The sequence below is a fragment of the Pararge aegeria genome, chromosome 11 (genome assembly GCF_905163445.1).
Source record: "Pararge aegeria chromosome 11, ilParAegt1.1, whole genome shotgun sequence".
Lineage (NCBI taxonomy): Eukaryota > Metazoa > Arthropoda > Insecta > Lepidoptera > Nymphalidae > Pararge > Pararge aegeria.
The window spans coordinates 14,705,070-14,721,107 of NC_053190.1; the positions used below are offsets into that span (position 1 = coordinate 14,705,070).

Here is a 16,038-nt window from a genome sequence, read left to right on the forward strand (position 1 = left end):
CAACTAAACTTAGTTACTTAAAAACGAACGCTTCAAAAGTTGTCGACGGAGACTTTTTAATAAATGAAGAAGGTAAGAAACGAGCCGTTTTCGACTCCTAAGATACTACTATCTTTTAAGCTAAATTCTACTTAAAACGACTTTCTTACAATTAAATTTTAAACTTATTATTGTTTTATATTTTTTTTTTATTATTATTAATATTGTAAAGACCAGTATTAATAATAATTTATGACGTCAACTTTAAACTATTTTAAACAGGAAACCTGAAATATCAAACCGTAACTTGAAATAAATGAACCGTTTCTAATTATATTTTTCTTCATTTAGGTAGGTACATAATGTAACAGGTTTATGAAAGTGAGTGATGGTATATCGCGTTGATTTAAACATCGCGGCTTAAAACAATTAAACCTGGTTAACTTAATTTTGGTTCCTGTTTAATGGTTAAATTAATTATCCGATAAAACAAAGAATAATATTTGGCTAGAAAAGAATGCGTCATGATAGGTAACTAATACGAATATGTGAATTATGTGTCCGTAGGTTACCGACGTACCTAATAATGTAAAAGTATTATTAGTTTTTATTGTGATGGTAAAAATAATAGTCAGTTGGAATAGTTATACACCATCTGAAAATAGACTATTTAAATGAAAACAATCTGTTTCTGAATAAACAGCTATGTGTAATATTGACATTTATCCATAATTATACAGCGAGCATCATTTGGCATCCAAGGGATATTAAACATGAGTGGAAAATATTATTAGCAGCTTACAGCAAAGTACTAGAAACTTATAAGCTCTACAAAAAGATATTTCAAACTTTGGTAAGAATTTATTTAACGTGGTACTTCTTAGTAAGAATTTATGTTACTACTTCTAGAATACTTTTATTCAGTTCGTGTATCCTGAAGACCAAAGTCTTCAAACAGTGCGTGTTGCCAGTGATGAATTACGGATCCGAAACGTGGTCGCTAACTATGGGTCTCATAAGAAGGCTCAGAGTCACTCAACGAGCGATGGAAAGAGCTATGTTAGGAGTATCAAACGTGATCAAATCAGAAGTGACAAGATCCGTAAAAGAACTAGAGTTACCGACATAGCTCAACGAGTCCCAAAGCTTCAGCTTTGGGACTGAGTAGGGCACAAAGCTCGGAGAACCGATAGACATTAGGACCCCAAGGTGTTGGAATGGCAACCCCGCACCAGTAAAGCCAGCATTGGTCGACCCCCAAGCAGGTGGACAGACGACATAAATTAAGTCGCGGGAAGCCGCTGGAAACAAGCGGCCCAGAATTGTGGAGTTTGGAATGCCCTAAAAAAGATCTATATCCAGCAGAGGACGACAGTCAGTTGAAGTGATGATTAGAAAAGATATTCTAAATATGTAAGGCTTTTGCCTAGATTCATCAGCTTATATAGATATTATAGACGAGTTGACGATCGCAGTAGATGATGCTACTACTAGCACACAGGACGCTGCTTCTCATTCTATATTATATTCCCTTAGTCACCTTGTACGACACCCGCAGAAGGAAGAGAGAGTGATGGCAACTGTATTCTTGTCTGTATTCGTATCTTAACAATAATTCATTGCAAAGTCAACATCTGAGGATGCTCCGGTTTTGGAGCGAAACGTGCGTAGAGGGTACATTGTTGAAGATCTGTTTGGTGTGGAGTACAAGGATTGAAGAAATTATAAATTACACCATCTGCTTCTTCTTCTTCTTCTTCCCTGGGCTTGTCTCTGTACTTGGTCGGCCGGAACATTCCTTTGTACATAGTGCCACTGGTACCGCCCTGCTGAGTCACTCCACTCCAGCCAGCCGAGCTCACTCCAGAAGCTTAGCAGGCCGCTCAGGTCGCCAAGTGCTTCAGCGAGTGATACTGGGGAGCCAAGGTATGCTGCGCGTTGCTCTGCTTCTCCTCTACATCGGAGCATTGCGTGTTTAATGCTGTGTAATTTACATTATACAGATTTCCCTACTTTTCGCGGAGTATAGCTAATTACGCTTAATTTTCATAATATATCATGGAATTCCGTATTCCGAAAAACTTGTGAAATGTAATGTGTTGATTTTTCTTTCATTATTTAGTTGGTGTTCCACGGAATAAGAACTTTTATATATAGCATGTTTTTCGTGCAAATTCCAATTAAATCATATACCGCAAGCAATGAAACATCGAATGTGAGTATTAAAAATAAGAAAAAAATGTTAGTGGTGTAGTTATAAATATTTCACTGACAGATATGAGAAGAAGGATTTTCATTACGATAATATCCCCCACGCTTTTTTTAAATATACCATTTTTTTCTTATTAACACTATTATTCATTCAAAATTTGTTAGAATTTTTTACACTATTCTAAATTAAAATTGATTAAAATATATTTTTCTAGTTTGGATTTCTAAACTTTTATTCCTTTTTTTAAACTATTTTTATTTTCTACTTTTTAGTTAGGTTTATTTATTAAAGTGTGTTTTTTTAATTTTTTTTTGAACTGTTATTTGAACTAATCTACTATCAATTCCGAGATAACTATAAGAGCTATAAATAACTGTTCTGGTTCTGGTCTCGATTAAAGAAGTCAAATATTTTAACGTTATCAATATATACACTGAGACTTAATGGTAAAAAAAAAACACCCGGCTAGAAACACCCGGTGGGCTTCTTCTTAGACCAGGACGCGTTTGGAACCCTCGTAGCTTTAGTTTTAAGTTTACGAATGTGGTTATTGCCATCATCTCACTACCGTGTAATGCTTATGTACGCATCAAAAGTGCCACATATAATGGCCTACTTGAATAAAGATATTTTTGACTTTGGTATAAGATTATAGATAAGTCTTACTGCGTGTTACTTTGTAATCGAATCATTTCATCTAATGCTTCTGTGTTACATGACATGACACAATAAATTGATAAATCCTGGTGAATCTAATCAGGATAATCGGATATTTTAATCGAATTACATAGTTACATATTAAAAAAATTAAGCCCAAGAAAATATTAGCCGGGTAAGGACTTAGATAATAGGATCGTCCATCCCGTACTTGGAAGGAGCCCTATGGTTTTCTAGGATAAAAATAGCCAAATTGTTAACTCGGACTTGTACTTAAATCGCCATGCAGCCAAAAGTTAGAACGATATTTAGGCTTGCGATGATTAAAATTTTCAGTTTTATTTTAAGTATAGATAGATATTTGTTCTATAACAATAATATTGTATTTTCTATAACAATAATATTGTTTGCTTATAAATTAATATTATAGGCCAAAACAACACGCACGTATTAAAATATAGTAGCTAGCATGAGCAAGTACAGATCATGAAGTCCTGGATTGAAGTCCCGGGTCAGGCCAATAATAAATCAGTTACGGATTTTGTGTTTAAATTCTCACATTTCTAGCAGCTCGGAGTTAGGAAATTAGGTTTGTCCGTTTAAGAGCGTCAGATAGCACACTAAGCTGTGTGCAACCTCTTAATCTCTCTATACTGTATGAATAGTGTTGTATTACATTTTCTTTATTTTAATGTGGCTTACAATAAAATTGTATTAATTCATTTATTCATAATCCCTTCTATTACTACAAATTCCTTGTTTACAGCGTCAGCGTCTTCAACCTACGCAAATTTCCGAATCCAACAAAAACTCAAGTGGTATTTACAATGCAAGTCCATGCAATCGTGGCATGCGCTCCTAATAGAAATACGGCCATTGTTTTAATATGTCTGAGCTCACTGCATACGGCAGTCTAAGGGCTGATTTCACCAATCAATGTTTGTTATTTTAGCGACCCGTTAAGAACTTTAACGGACTGTTAGTGTAAACGAGTGTCCCACCACGCAACAACATGTGAATATCTTTCCTGACGGACCGCTAAAGCTATTTGCTGGTATACGGGGTCTCTTAAATATATAACAGACCATTAGGTACTGTTGGTTCATTGGTAAAGCTGGACATCGTTATTTAAAAAGGAGTATTTGGAAAATTTATATACTGATCACTTCAGTGGTGCTATAGTACAATATCGAGATAATTTAAGAGCATTATTAATATACCCACCACGCTGCTCGAATGCGGATTGATGAGCTCTAATGATTATCGTCATCATTTGAATGATAATAATTGTGATCGGCTTAACGTCCGAGGCAAGGAGATTAAACATTTCATCGTATTAAAACCATTTGTTCATCATTTTCTCCAATTAAACACTTCTGCAGGACTTGCGTAATAAAAAACAAATCTAATTTTTGGTCGTTTAACACTTCTATTAATATGTAGTTATTCGTATGTATTTTTCCCATAGGTAAATTTTGACTTATTGTTTAGATGGACTTATATGTATTCCACATATCTATATTTCTCTGGGCGATGAAAGACTTCGTAATAGAATGCTTGTTAAGTTTTACAATTCAATCATTCTATAACACAATTGAGAAAATACAATCAATCTGTTTAATGGAACTTAATAACAATGAAGATTTGGGTAAGCATGGTGTTTTGCATTATCAATAATAGCCGATAACAATAGCATTAGTACAAGGAGTATAGGTTTAATATAACTGCTTTACCTCTAACAGGTTAGATCTCTACCATCCTAGACTGCAGCATAAATAACCGCCAGATAATATTGCAGTCAAGGACTACTATATTATACCATATACTATATACTATACCATTCCATATACTCAGTGGCGTGCATAGGGGGTATGCACAGGGTATGTAGAGAACATAAAATGGAGAAAATCTCCAGTACGAGTTTTCAAAAATTTAAGGATAGGCATTGTAAGAGTTATAAAAAAGCCTATCTTTAAGTATTTATAACTCGTATTGGAGATTTTCTTCATTTTGTATCATCTGCATACCCTTTGGATACCCTCTATGCACGCCACTGCATATACTATACCATTTACTGCGATCACCAATTTGTTTTCCCATGCACGATTATAGGCAAACCCGACAACCCCGCAACGGATATTTAGTTAAATATTTAAGAGGACTTAGATTTGACTAAAGGCCTGTTGTAAAATTATTTATATCAATCATAAATTACCTTTTGTTAAATATGTAACTAAATATCCGGGGCCAGGCTACTATTACTAGGAAAATTATGGTTTAACTGTAAAGTCTCGGGCTAGTTACCTGAGGCGTAGGTGTTGAACTACACCGACAACCATGCACTTTCGACCGGAACATAGCAATACTTCTTGGCGGCAGAGATAAGCATGGCGATAGCACTTATAATTACTACATATACTGTGTAGTAATAAAGAGCAGAGCCCTCAGTAGATTTAGTTTGTGTGTGTGTGTGTGTATGGCATCGCATTTCCCATATTTGATTTTGTTTAAAACTTGAATTGGTTGGGAGTGGTTTTAACTTATATGTAATTGAGTGATGTTTGATTAAAATCGGTCCTGGAAGGCTTCCGCCACCTGTTTTAACAACTCCCACAACATTGATATTATTTGAAAGGTCTTGACTAATGTAATCATGTTTACCGCTCACAAAATGGTGAATTTGATTTTTTTTCACAACTCCCTCAATATGGGTATCGAAGGACAGGGATTGCCTAGTAAAATAATGTACACTCGATGTAATTAGCACCCCAAAAAATTTTAAATTTATATATTACATTTGTATTTTACAGATGCACGACGTTGTTTCAAGAACGTGTTGCGTTTAAACAACGTCAACTTTGAAAAAATGGAAGTTTGTCATCTTTACACAGTGGATGCATGTTTACCTCTGCATTTAATCCGTTTTATTGCTGATTACGTTATTTTACAAGTTCAGTTTGCCCTAAATGAAACATTGAAATAAATCTTCAATAATAAGATTTTTTTATGATGCTCCTGATATGTGGACATAGTTGAAATGTGTGATGTTTGTTTAAATGATAATAACGTATTACTAGTATAAGAGCATTCATTACATTATTACGAATAAATGTCAAAGTGGCATATTTTCTGTCGTCTTTTAATCAAAGTAGTGATATATATATTTATTATAGCATCAGTATAACTAATCAACAAATGAGTCTTACTTCTTAATGTGATGTTATACCCTGGCAGGGGGCTCTCAGACCGTTCCTGCTGGCTTTAAAAAAAACTGGTATAACTTACATATTTGCTATTGCAGTAAGCCGAACTTAATAACATTTAACACGGAGATAGCTAGAGAGCTAGCCCGGGAAAATAAACGATGGTGGTTTTTTTAGAAATTCTGACTATGTTGTGGAATGATAATGAACTAAATGACAAACAGATTCAACCACGACTTCTTAAAAGAACTAGTCATTAATTTTCATTTAATATAATAGTAGATATTTTAATAATTTCTGTATTAAATATTACTCGAGGTTATACTGGAAATAATCTTGAAACAATGTGAGAGTTCTAAATATCAATAGGTATATTTGGGAGAACATAGACATAATGTATTTTAAATTTATTACACCAATTTTTACATCGCTGCGATATGTTAATTTTATAAAAGCAGAGAACGAGAGGGCCCAAGAAGGAGAGAGAGAGGCATATCTCTCATAGGAGATATACAGGCTTAGATAAAGAACTGCCTCTGAGAACACGTTAAAATTCGCCAATCAACGCAGCGTTGAAGATTGTGATCAAAAGAATTGTAAAATTGTACTCTCATTATAGCTTTCTGCGGTTGACATGAAAATATCATGCTTGACTCATACACACAAACATTTAATAAGGTTTCAGTCCGTCGTTTTCATAGGATTTCTAGATTTATAGCAGAATGATTAATTATTGGTATAAAACGTGTGTTCTAAATTTCCACTAAATCGCTGAATACTAATACTTTTTCAAATCCAGAATTTACTGTAAACAAATAGTGTATTAAAAATATCACCAAGGAGACATAAATCCGAAGTTTAATAACGCTTGATAACGGATTTATTGAGTGTTAAGTTTTTAATTGTAATCCGCTGGCGCGTTTGTGGCCTTTTATAGCTTTAAGCTCGGTTTCCACCAAAGCGGAGAGGAGAGAAGATGCACATGAGGCGTAGAATAGCGAGCAGGCCATTTCTACAAATGCGGAGGAGATATGTGCTGACTAGAACTAGGCAATGCTGCCTACGTTTTGAAATAACACAACGGTAAGGTGATTTGTGGTGTTATGTGTGCGGTGGCTTCGTTTATTAATAATGGGCATTGTTTCCCTCTAGATAGCTTAAACCTCCGTTTCGTATGATCATCTCTTTTCTCTTCGTTTTGGTGGGATTTGGGCCTTAAGCTGGCAACCGACGCGTGGGCAAGAGCGCTGCATACTGCATTGTTTTAGAAATGGTTTACTTTTTATGTATAGACTTCCTCTGCTGGACATTGTAAAGAGTTCCAAATTCCACGGTTTAGTACCGCTTGCGTTCAGCGGCTTCCTGCGACGCTTGATGTCGTCTGTCCAGCTCGTGGGGGCTCAACCAACGCTGCGCTTAGCAGTACGGGGCTGCCACTCCAGCACCTTGGGACCCCAACGTGCTTCGTTATTATGAACCAATTACCGGTCCAGTACAAGGCAAGGGTCTTCTTTTAGAATGAGGAGAGTTTAGGCCGTAGTTCCACTACGCTGGTTGGTTGCGGATTAATAGATATCACACACCTTTGAGAACGTTATGGAGAATCAGGCATGCAGGTTACGTCACGATGTTTTAATTCACTGTTATAGAAAGTGATAATTTAAATAACTTAAACTAAAAACGCACTTAGCTCCGAAAACCTACAGAGTGCTTGCCGGGATCGAACTCAGTCATCCCGAACGGGAGGCCGAACCTCTAGGCTATCACCGCTTTTCAACTTCATTAACTTTGTTATTTTCCAAAAGTCAATAGCAATAGTCTGCTACTTATATTATATTAATATGCTGGCCACGAGACATTCGAAAGACCGTCGTAGCCACTAGTGACTGAAGCAGGGATCAGGCATTGTAGGGGAGGCAGCGAATGGTGTGGTGGCGTGCGACGTGGCTACTCATACAATAATTCAGATCGCGCGAAAATGACGCGTGACGCGATGTATCCCGTGGCCAGCACGTTCGTTCTGATTCTGCCGCCACACAACATTGCAACAATGCTGCTTAGCGGCAAAAATGAGCATGGCGATAGTACTCTTACGGACGAGCTCAGTCACAAGAAAGCTGTACTATAAACGAATCCATACAAATTAGTTGACACAATCAGCGTGAGCGACTTACAAAGGTACCAAATCCAAAAATTAATGCCGTGAACACTGTTTAATGTAAATAAAAGGTAAATAAAATGATTAATACAATATAATAAATCATAAAATCTGTCTTATGTTTAAGAAAAAAATTAATCATTATCTACTAAAAACATGGAAAGAGATGGGCCGGGAAATAGACGGTCTTCGGGGAGCCGTAAATCCGGAGATTGTCACCAGTTTGATTAAGCGTTAAATTTTAAATCATAATCCCTGAGTGCGGTGACACTTTGCTGTGACATAAGGCCGAGGATTTCGCGAGTGTCAAATGGATGTCAACACTATACTTATTGATACTTAGGTTAATACTGATTTTGATGAGCACATGCCATATCCATTACATGAGTCTATATGTACATAATGAATATTAAATGCAAACGTAGCAGCAACTGATCTATTAGAACGCTATACTGAACCTCAATTTGATACAGATACCTAGTTGTAGTTTGCATCTCGTTCGATCGATCGTAGTCGAACATCAATTTAAGTCTTAATAGACTTATAAGCTTTTTAGTCTGGATTTGTTGCCACTGCTTCGCGTGCAGTGTATGGCGATTTATAGTCAAGGTTTAGCGACTAAGCGTTCCGATATGATGTCGCGTAGAAACCTATTAGGGGTTAGGTATAATTAACTGCAATACCCCTAACTTGGACTAACTTGTATTAAAAAAAAAAGGATTGTAAAATTGTAACCGGTCACAGGATAATTTTAAGCCTAGGAAAATAAACAATTCCCGTGGGTTTTTAAAGTACCGTAACAAATGCGGTAACAAGAAACTATACATAATGCTAGAGACGTTTATCATACGCTGTTTAGTATGAATGAAAGTCACGGGTAACAAGAAACTATACATAATGCTAGTAACGTTTATCATACGCTGTTTAGTATGAGTGAAACTACCAAATAAAAAGGCAGAAAACACTTTTAAAAGCGCAAAGAAAACACGAAAAATAGATGATCCTTGGAGGAACGTAAATCCCCGGATTGTCACAAGCTTGATTAAGTGTTAAATTTTAATTTATGATCCCTCAGCGTAGACGCTGAAGAGTGACATTTTACGACTCGGACCTTCTGTGGCATTTTACGAACGTTAACCTTTTTGTACTTTGGTAAAATTAAACTCGAGAAAAATAAAATACAATAAAATTATTACAGACTTCATACAGTTGCCTTTAGTTGCAATTCTATTGATGTTTTAAGCGATTAAAGGTTTTTAATATGGTACATAAGTTCTTACTGCAGTTAAACATTATTTTATTGACAACGTTTATTATTTTAATTGAAAAAATTAAAAAATACATAAATTTTGAATATTTACAAAATAAATTGTTTTTGACAAAAAAGAACTTACTTTGTTACACAACTAAAATGTAAGAAATATATATTTTATTTAACATTTTCAAGTCAAGTAAAATGTAGAATATATTACTGGTACTTTCTTGCTACTAGATAAAAAGATCTATACATAGTTACTTTATATTTTACACTTTACATTTTACATTTAAATATTTGTTTAAATCACTATTTTCAGTCATTCCTACCTTGAGAATTAAAAAAAAATTTACTTATAGTTAAAATAGCCACATATCCAACCTATCTGAAATAATCACTGTATACAAGCAAAAAGCACGTTCATCAAAAATTTAAACATAAAGCTTTACATTCTAGATATACGTAGGCGTTGCATAAAGACTACGTAGGATACAAAATTGCTTGCGGCATTCTCGAAAACTGGGCTAAAGTGCGTATAACTCACCAATAATGCACGAGAGAAAATGGACCGTAAAGAGGCAGGCGGCTGTAGCACGCGCCATCGTTCACAGGCCCTCGGGGGAAGAGTTCATCGTGCCTGAAACAAAGACTACGTTAATAACTCCTCAAAGACACCATTCGGTCTTTTGTTTTGACTAAATAAACAAGACTGCTAACTGAGTGCACTATGTAGGTCTCTGTCATATGAGATATTATTTTCGGCAACCTCTGTAGCGGTGATAGCGCATTGGGTAGGAGCTGGACTTCACTTTCGGGGGGGCGAGTTCGAATCCCAGCAAGCTCCTTTAACTTTTCTAAGTTATGTGTGTTTTAAGTAATTAAAATATCACTTGCTTCAACAGTGATGGAAAACATCGCGAGGAAACCTGCATGCCTGAGAGTTCTCCGTAATGTTCTCAAAGGTCGTGTTCTCAAAGGGGGCGTGGCGGCTGGAACGCAGTTTTAAACGCAGTTTTAACCTGACGCCATCGTCTCTGTTGTTATTGATCCAATGTAATCTGATCAGATTACATTGGATCAATAACTCTAGATCTAGATCAATAATTCAAAATTCAAAATTCAGAATTCACTTATTTATGATCATAAATAAGTGAATTCTGAATTTAGAATTTTTATCCGCACTGGGCCAGCGTGGTGGACCTTGACCCCTTCTCATTGTGGGGACCCGTGCTCTGTAGTGCGGCGGGAATGAGTTGATGTGATGATGATGATGATGTACCTCTAAAGCGTAGCCAGATTTTGAAGTAGGAAATCTCATATACCTACTTTCTACCTAATTAAATTTCTTGTTGTAGAATAGTGGAAAAGAATAAGTTCTGTTTACGTTGCGCAGTTCGGCCCTCCACCTACAGCGATAATTATCGGATCTTCAACATTTTTTTATGGAACGATTGGCCCATTGGTTCATAACTCAGTTTCTTTTTTTTTTCACGTTCATCTTTAAGGCGTGTGGACCAATCCGTAATCGGCCAGCATGGTGGACCTAGGTCTAAAACCTTTACATACTGCCTGGAGGCCCGTGTTCTGTTGGGTGGGTATTGCAGTGCTGCAGATAATTCACAAGGTTTTTTTTTTCGTCTGTATACCTACATTATAAACCATTTTTAATAATAGGTCAGTATTACTAACACTTTCTTCTATTGAGAACCACCAAGAAACAACAGTCATGTCTTCGTATGTCTTTATAGTTTCGAACATTTGTTTTCACACGTTTGTCTAGAATTGAACGTCTCGTAGAAACCTACTACATACATAGACCGATAAACACATTACTCTTCTTTGCATCGCGCAGGTGGGTGAAAAAATGGACCGTAAAGGGGTCTTCTTACGCGCCAACGCTCACACCCTCAGGGCGAGGGTTCATCGTCGCTGGAACAAAGCCTGCGTTAATAACTTCTCAAAGCGACCATCTGGCCTTTTGTTCGAAGTAAATAAAGCAGACTAAATCTGAACGTAGCGCATTTAAGGTATATTTGCAAGTTGCACAAACATGTTATATATAATGATCGCACCGTGTTCGAAATTTAATCGTTTTCCAATATTTTATTAAGTTATAGCTGCTGCCCGCGACTTTGTCCGCCTTTGTTGCTTGACGATATCTCTGCTCGACTATTACAAAATGCAATTCATACAATTGATAGCAATGAGAAAATAAATACAATTTTTTAACCTTTTCCCATTAGTGTATAGACAATGAGTATCCAAGCACTAGGTATGGCTGTAGGTGTGATAGGGCACCATTTTTTCGCATATATCGCATATGAACGCATCGCGCCGCCACGCGTATCATAACTTATATCCTATGCATACCTATCCGAATTTCGGAACGCAATGATGGAATGCCTTTGTCTCGCTCACACTCATTGGCTTTTATGGGGCTTCTTCATAACTGCTTTTTTCTCTTAGAAATGTTAAAGTATTTAGCAGAGACAATATAAATTATCTAATAATTTAGTATTGTATGGATCTAAAAGCAAGAGTACGGATTTAAATTCGTGCGAATGACTAGCAAATTGAAACAACTTCACACCGATTGAGTTTTACGTTATTTTTTTCCAAAATCTTTAATAGTCAGCACGGCTAATCTACGATTTTATTACGAGTATGTTGTATAGAAGATGAAATTTTTGTTTTCATATCGTTTCCAATATCAGACTGCGAACCTACAGTGAAGTGTGGCCGAGATCAGCTAATATTTAAGGTATATATATATACCCTTTTTACACTTTTTTTTTCTTTAAACCTTTAAACTACTCGTTCCATATCTTACACTACTAGCGCAAGATGCTTTAAAAGGATACAATATTAATTATCTTAGCGCATTATTCTAATAATACGTAAGTAGCCTCCACTTCCTGCGGTTGTAGTAAGAGATTATTAAGGGGATATAACGAAGGGCAGGTAGCAGCTTCCTCTATGTTACTACTACAATCTGCTGCAATCACCAACCCGTCTTTCCAGCGAGGTGGTTAGGGCAAACCCTTGCGCTCGGGGAGGTTAGTTTATTAGTGGACTGTTATAAGCTATTGATGATTAAATTAAGAAGAAGTTTGGGTTCGGTTCCGGACTACGCAATTTGAGAATTTATTAATTCTGAATTTTCTCTGGTCTGGTCTGGTGGGAGGCTTTGGCCGTGGCTACTTACCACCCTAGCGACAAAGACGTCCCGCTAAGCCATTTAGAGTGCCGGTGCGATGTCGCGTTGAAACCAATTAGGGGTATGACTACCATAATCGCTAACAGTTTAGCCCGCTAACTTAGACTGCATCATCACCAGGTGAGATTGTAGTTAAGGACAAATTTGTAGCAGTATAAAAAAAAATCGAATACAGTTGTTTTCTCCTCTTGCCGCGGGTTTCATCAATTCGACTAAGGGAATATGAATGGGTCAGGATGGTCAGGAAGTGTCCTCTGTCTACTACGTCACCAACACTGTTGACATTACCACGCTGTTCAGCGTGGAAATTATGAGAAAGTCCGCCTATCTTAATATATATAAATCTCCTGTCACGATGTTTGTCCGCGATGGACTCCTAAACTACTTAACCGATTTTAAATTAAATTGGCACACCGTGAGCAGTCTGCTCCACCTTAAGAGATAGGATAGCTTAGATCTTTAATTATAGTCGCAATTTTATTTTATTGCAAATTAATTGTCTTTAATTAATTGACAGTCACATGTTATACATATATATACTACTATACTCATTTAAGGCTTAACGATACTGAATACTTTAAAAACAAAATCAAACGCAGACGAAGTCGCGGGCAACAGCTAGTCAGTATATATAGCTTTTCTAAGGCTATCAGTTTCCTGTCACACACATAAATGATCCATCGTTATCGATCCGTTATGCCAATCAGTTTTGACGGCCGATTGGCGCAGTGGAGTGACCCTGCTTTCCGAAGCTAGAGCCGAGGGTTCTGTTCCAAATACTGGAAGATGTTTGCATGATGAACGTGATTTTTTTTAGTGCTTAGTATTTATCTGTATATTTTGAGTATTTTTTAGTTGAATTAGTTATCTTAGTAGGTACCCATAACACATAGTATATCTTATGCTGTATACAGCAGTGCTGCTAGGCGGCAGAAGTAAGCATGGTAGTAGCACTTTCCCGAAAGAGTTAACCCATTACCGGCCTTCTACAGGGCACGGGACATCTCCCTCGATAAGAAGAGGTTAAGGCCGTAGTCCACCACGCTGGCCCAGTGCGGATTGGTGGACTCCACACATTTTTTGAGAACATTATGGAGAACTCTTAGGCATGCAGGTTTCCTCACGATGTTTTCCTTCACTATTGCAGCTAGTGATATTTTTATTCGAAAGTGCAACCGAAGTCCTAACCTCTAGTATATCAACGCTTTTTTTTAAATTTGCATTTGCCACCTCAAAGAGTTGCTATTGTGGCTTAACTATGATAATTAGAAATATTGGGTCGAAGATATTTACCTGTATTTTATCTGCATATCCTTCACCGTTGAAGCTAGTAATATTTTAATTGTTTAAAACGGACATAACTTAAAAAAGTTAGAGGTGCGTGCTGGGATTCGAACTCGGCCCCTCGAAGGTGAAGTCGAAGTCCTGCCCACTGGGCTATCACCGCTGCATAAAAAGCTTTAATATAAATAAATCAATAAAAGCTTATTAAATAATTTATTTTAAAACTAATCTGAGAGCTGCAGTAGTCGAATGGGTTCCATAAAAAATATATCAGTGGATTAAGATACGGTAAAATATAAAGGCCGTAAAGTTACGCGTGTACCGAAGTAAAAGGAAATGTCTGGAACTTTTACCCTTAACACCCAGGTTCACGGTAAATGTCCTTCCATTTAAAGAGCAAGACTTTTTTGTTGTTACTTTAAGGAAAATATTTTAGGTGTGAAACTTTTCCTCACCTGGGAACTCTCACTGCAATATAGTAAACGCAAAAGTACCCTCCTTTAATATAAGTTACACAAGATTAAATTGTTAGCTCCTTAAAGTAGTTTAGTTTATTTATACAAAGTTTAGGGTTATACCTACTCGAGCAAACTCAATTTAGAATACTGTAGGTACTCATTCTAGGCACAAGTGTATTTTGGTTCTCAATTAACAAAATACTTTGAGCTTTATTAATAAATTTGGCATGTGGACTTTTTGGCGACCCCCCTGGCACAGCGGTTAGCGCTGTGATTTTAAGTGTGAGGTACCGGGTTCGATCCCGGCAGTGGTAATTTGGGGATTTACAATTTCTAAATTCTCTGTTTTGGTCTGGTGGGAGGCTTCGTCCGTGGCTGCCACCTTTGCGACAAATACCAACTACTGCGACACCAAACGATTTAGCGTTCCAGTGCGATGTCTCGTACAAACAGAAAATGTTTAATATAAGTGCCGTGTCCCGTAGCAGATTAGCCCGTTATCACCATAGCCTGCATCATCACTTTATGGTGAGTTTGCCGTCAAGGGCTAACGTGTAGTAGGGAAAAAAAAAATGTTGCGCAGTCTTTTATCACGCTTGAACTGACAGCGTCTTTTTAATGTTACAGCGTGGAAAAACATTGTGTTACTATTCTGACGTTATGCCACGTTTATTAGTTAGGGCCTTTAAGAATTAAACAACCTACTACAAACTTACCTGACTTTGAATTGTTAAATGAGTAGAGTGCTTATTTGCGAGTTGCTTTGAGCAGGTTAAACAAATTATGAGCTTAAACAAACAAGAGCGGTATGAATTATTAAATCGAAGGACTCAGCTTTCTTGGTCCATGTACAGAAACAAAACATTAATAACCAGGTGGAGTTTAAAGAGATAAATATAATTAAGTTTTAACAGTTGCTTGCATTGCTTGTGGTTGAAATTTGATCAATTTTGGCAGTTCGTCCACAACAAAAAATTATGATATTTAATAGACTTTAATAATAGTTTTTAATAATAGTTTTTAATAATAGTTTTTAATAATAGTTTTTTATGGAGAAACAACAATTAAATGAATGTCAATCATTATCATCATCATCATGATGATCGGTTTAACCGATTGATACTGCTGGTCATAAATCTTTTGTAGGTTAGGTAGTTCCAAATTCATAGTCCTGGGCCGGGCTAAGATCCAGCGCCTCCCAGCGAATCATTTTATGTCGAAAGTCCGCCTCGGTGGAGACCGATCAACGCTGAGTTTACCGTTGCAGGGCAACAATTCCAGCACCTTGGGATGCTAACGTACAATGGTTCTCTGAGCTACGTGGCCCTTTAATTGCCACTTCTGCTTCTTGACATAAACAATAGTGTCACATAAATCCATTACCGGCCCACTACAGAGCACGGGTGTCCTCCAACAATGAGAAGCGGTTAAAGCTGTAGTCTACCACACTGGCTTAGTGCGGAGTGGTGGACTCCACACACCTTTGAGAACATTATGTAGAACTCTCAGGCATGCAGGTTTCCTCACGATGTTTGCCTTCACCATGGAAGCAAGTGATATTTTAATTACTTAAAATGCACATAACTTAGGAAAGTTAGTTCGAGCGCTTAGGATT

At 36.8% G+C, this 16,038-nt stretch overlaps 1 protein-coding gene across 1 annotated transcript in view; it reads right to left on the reverse strand.

Moving 5' to 3' along the window:
* Positions 1-16,038, reverse strand: part of LOC120627326 (zwei Ig domain protein zig-8-like) — a 67,305-nt gene that overhangs the window by 24,682 nt on the left and 26,585 nt on the right. The window contains exon 2 of the mRNA XM_039895303.1: positions 10,009-10,101. Within this exon, the coding sequence (XP_039751237.1) occupies positions 10,009-10,066 (58 nt within the window). The 5' untranslated portion in view covers positions 10,067-10,101. The remainder of the gene's footprint in view (positions 1-10,008; positions 10,102-16,038) is intronic.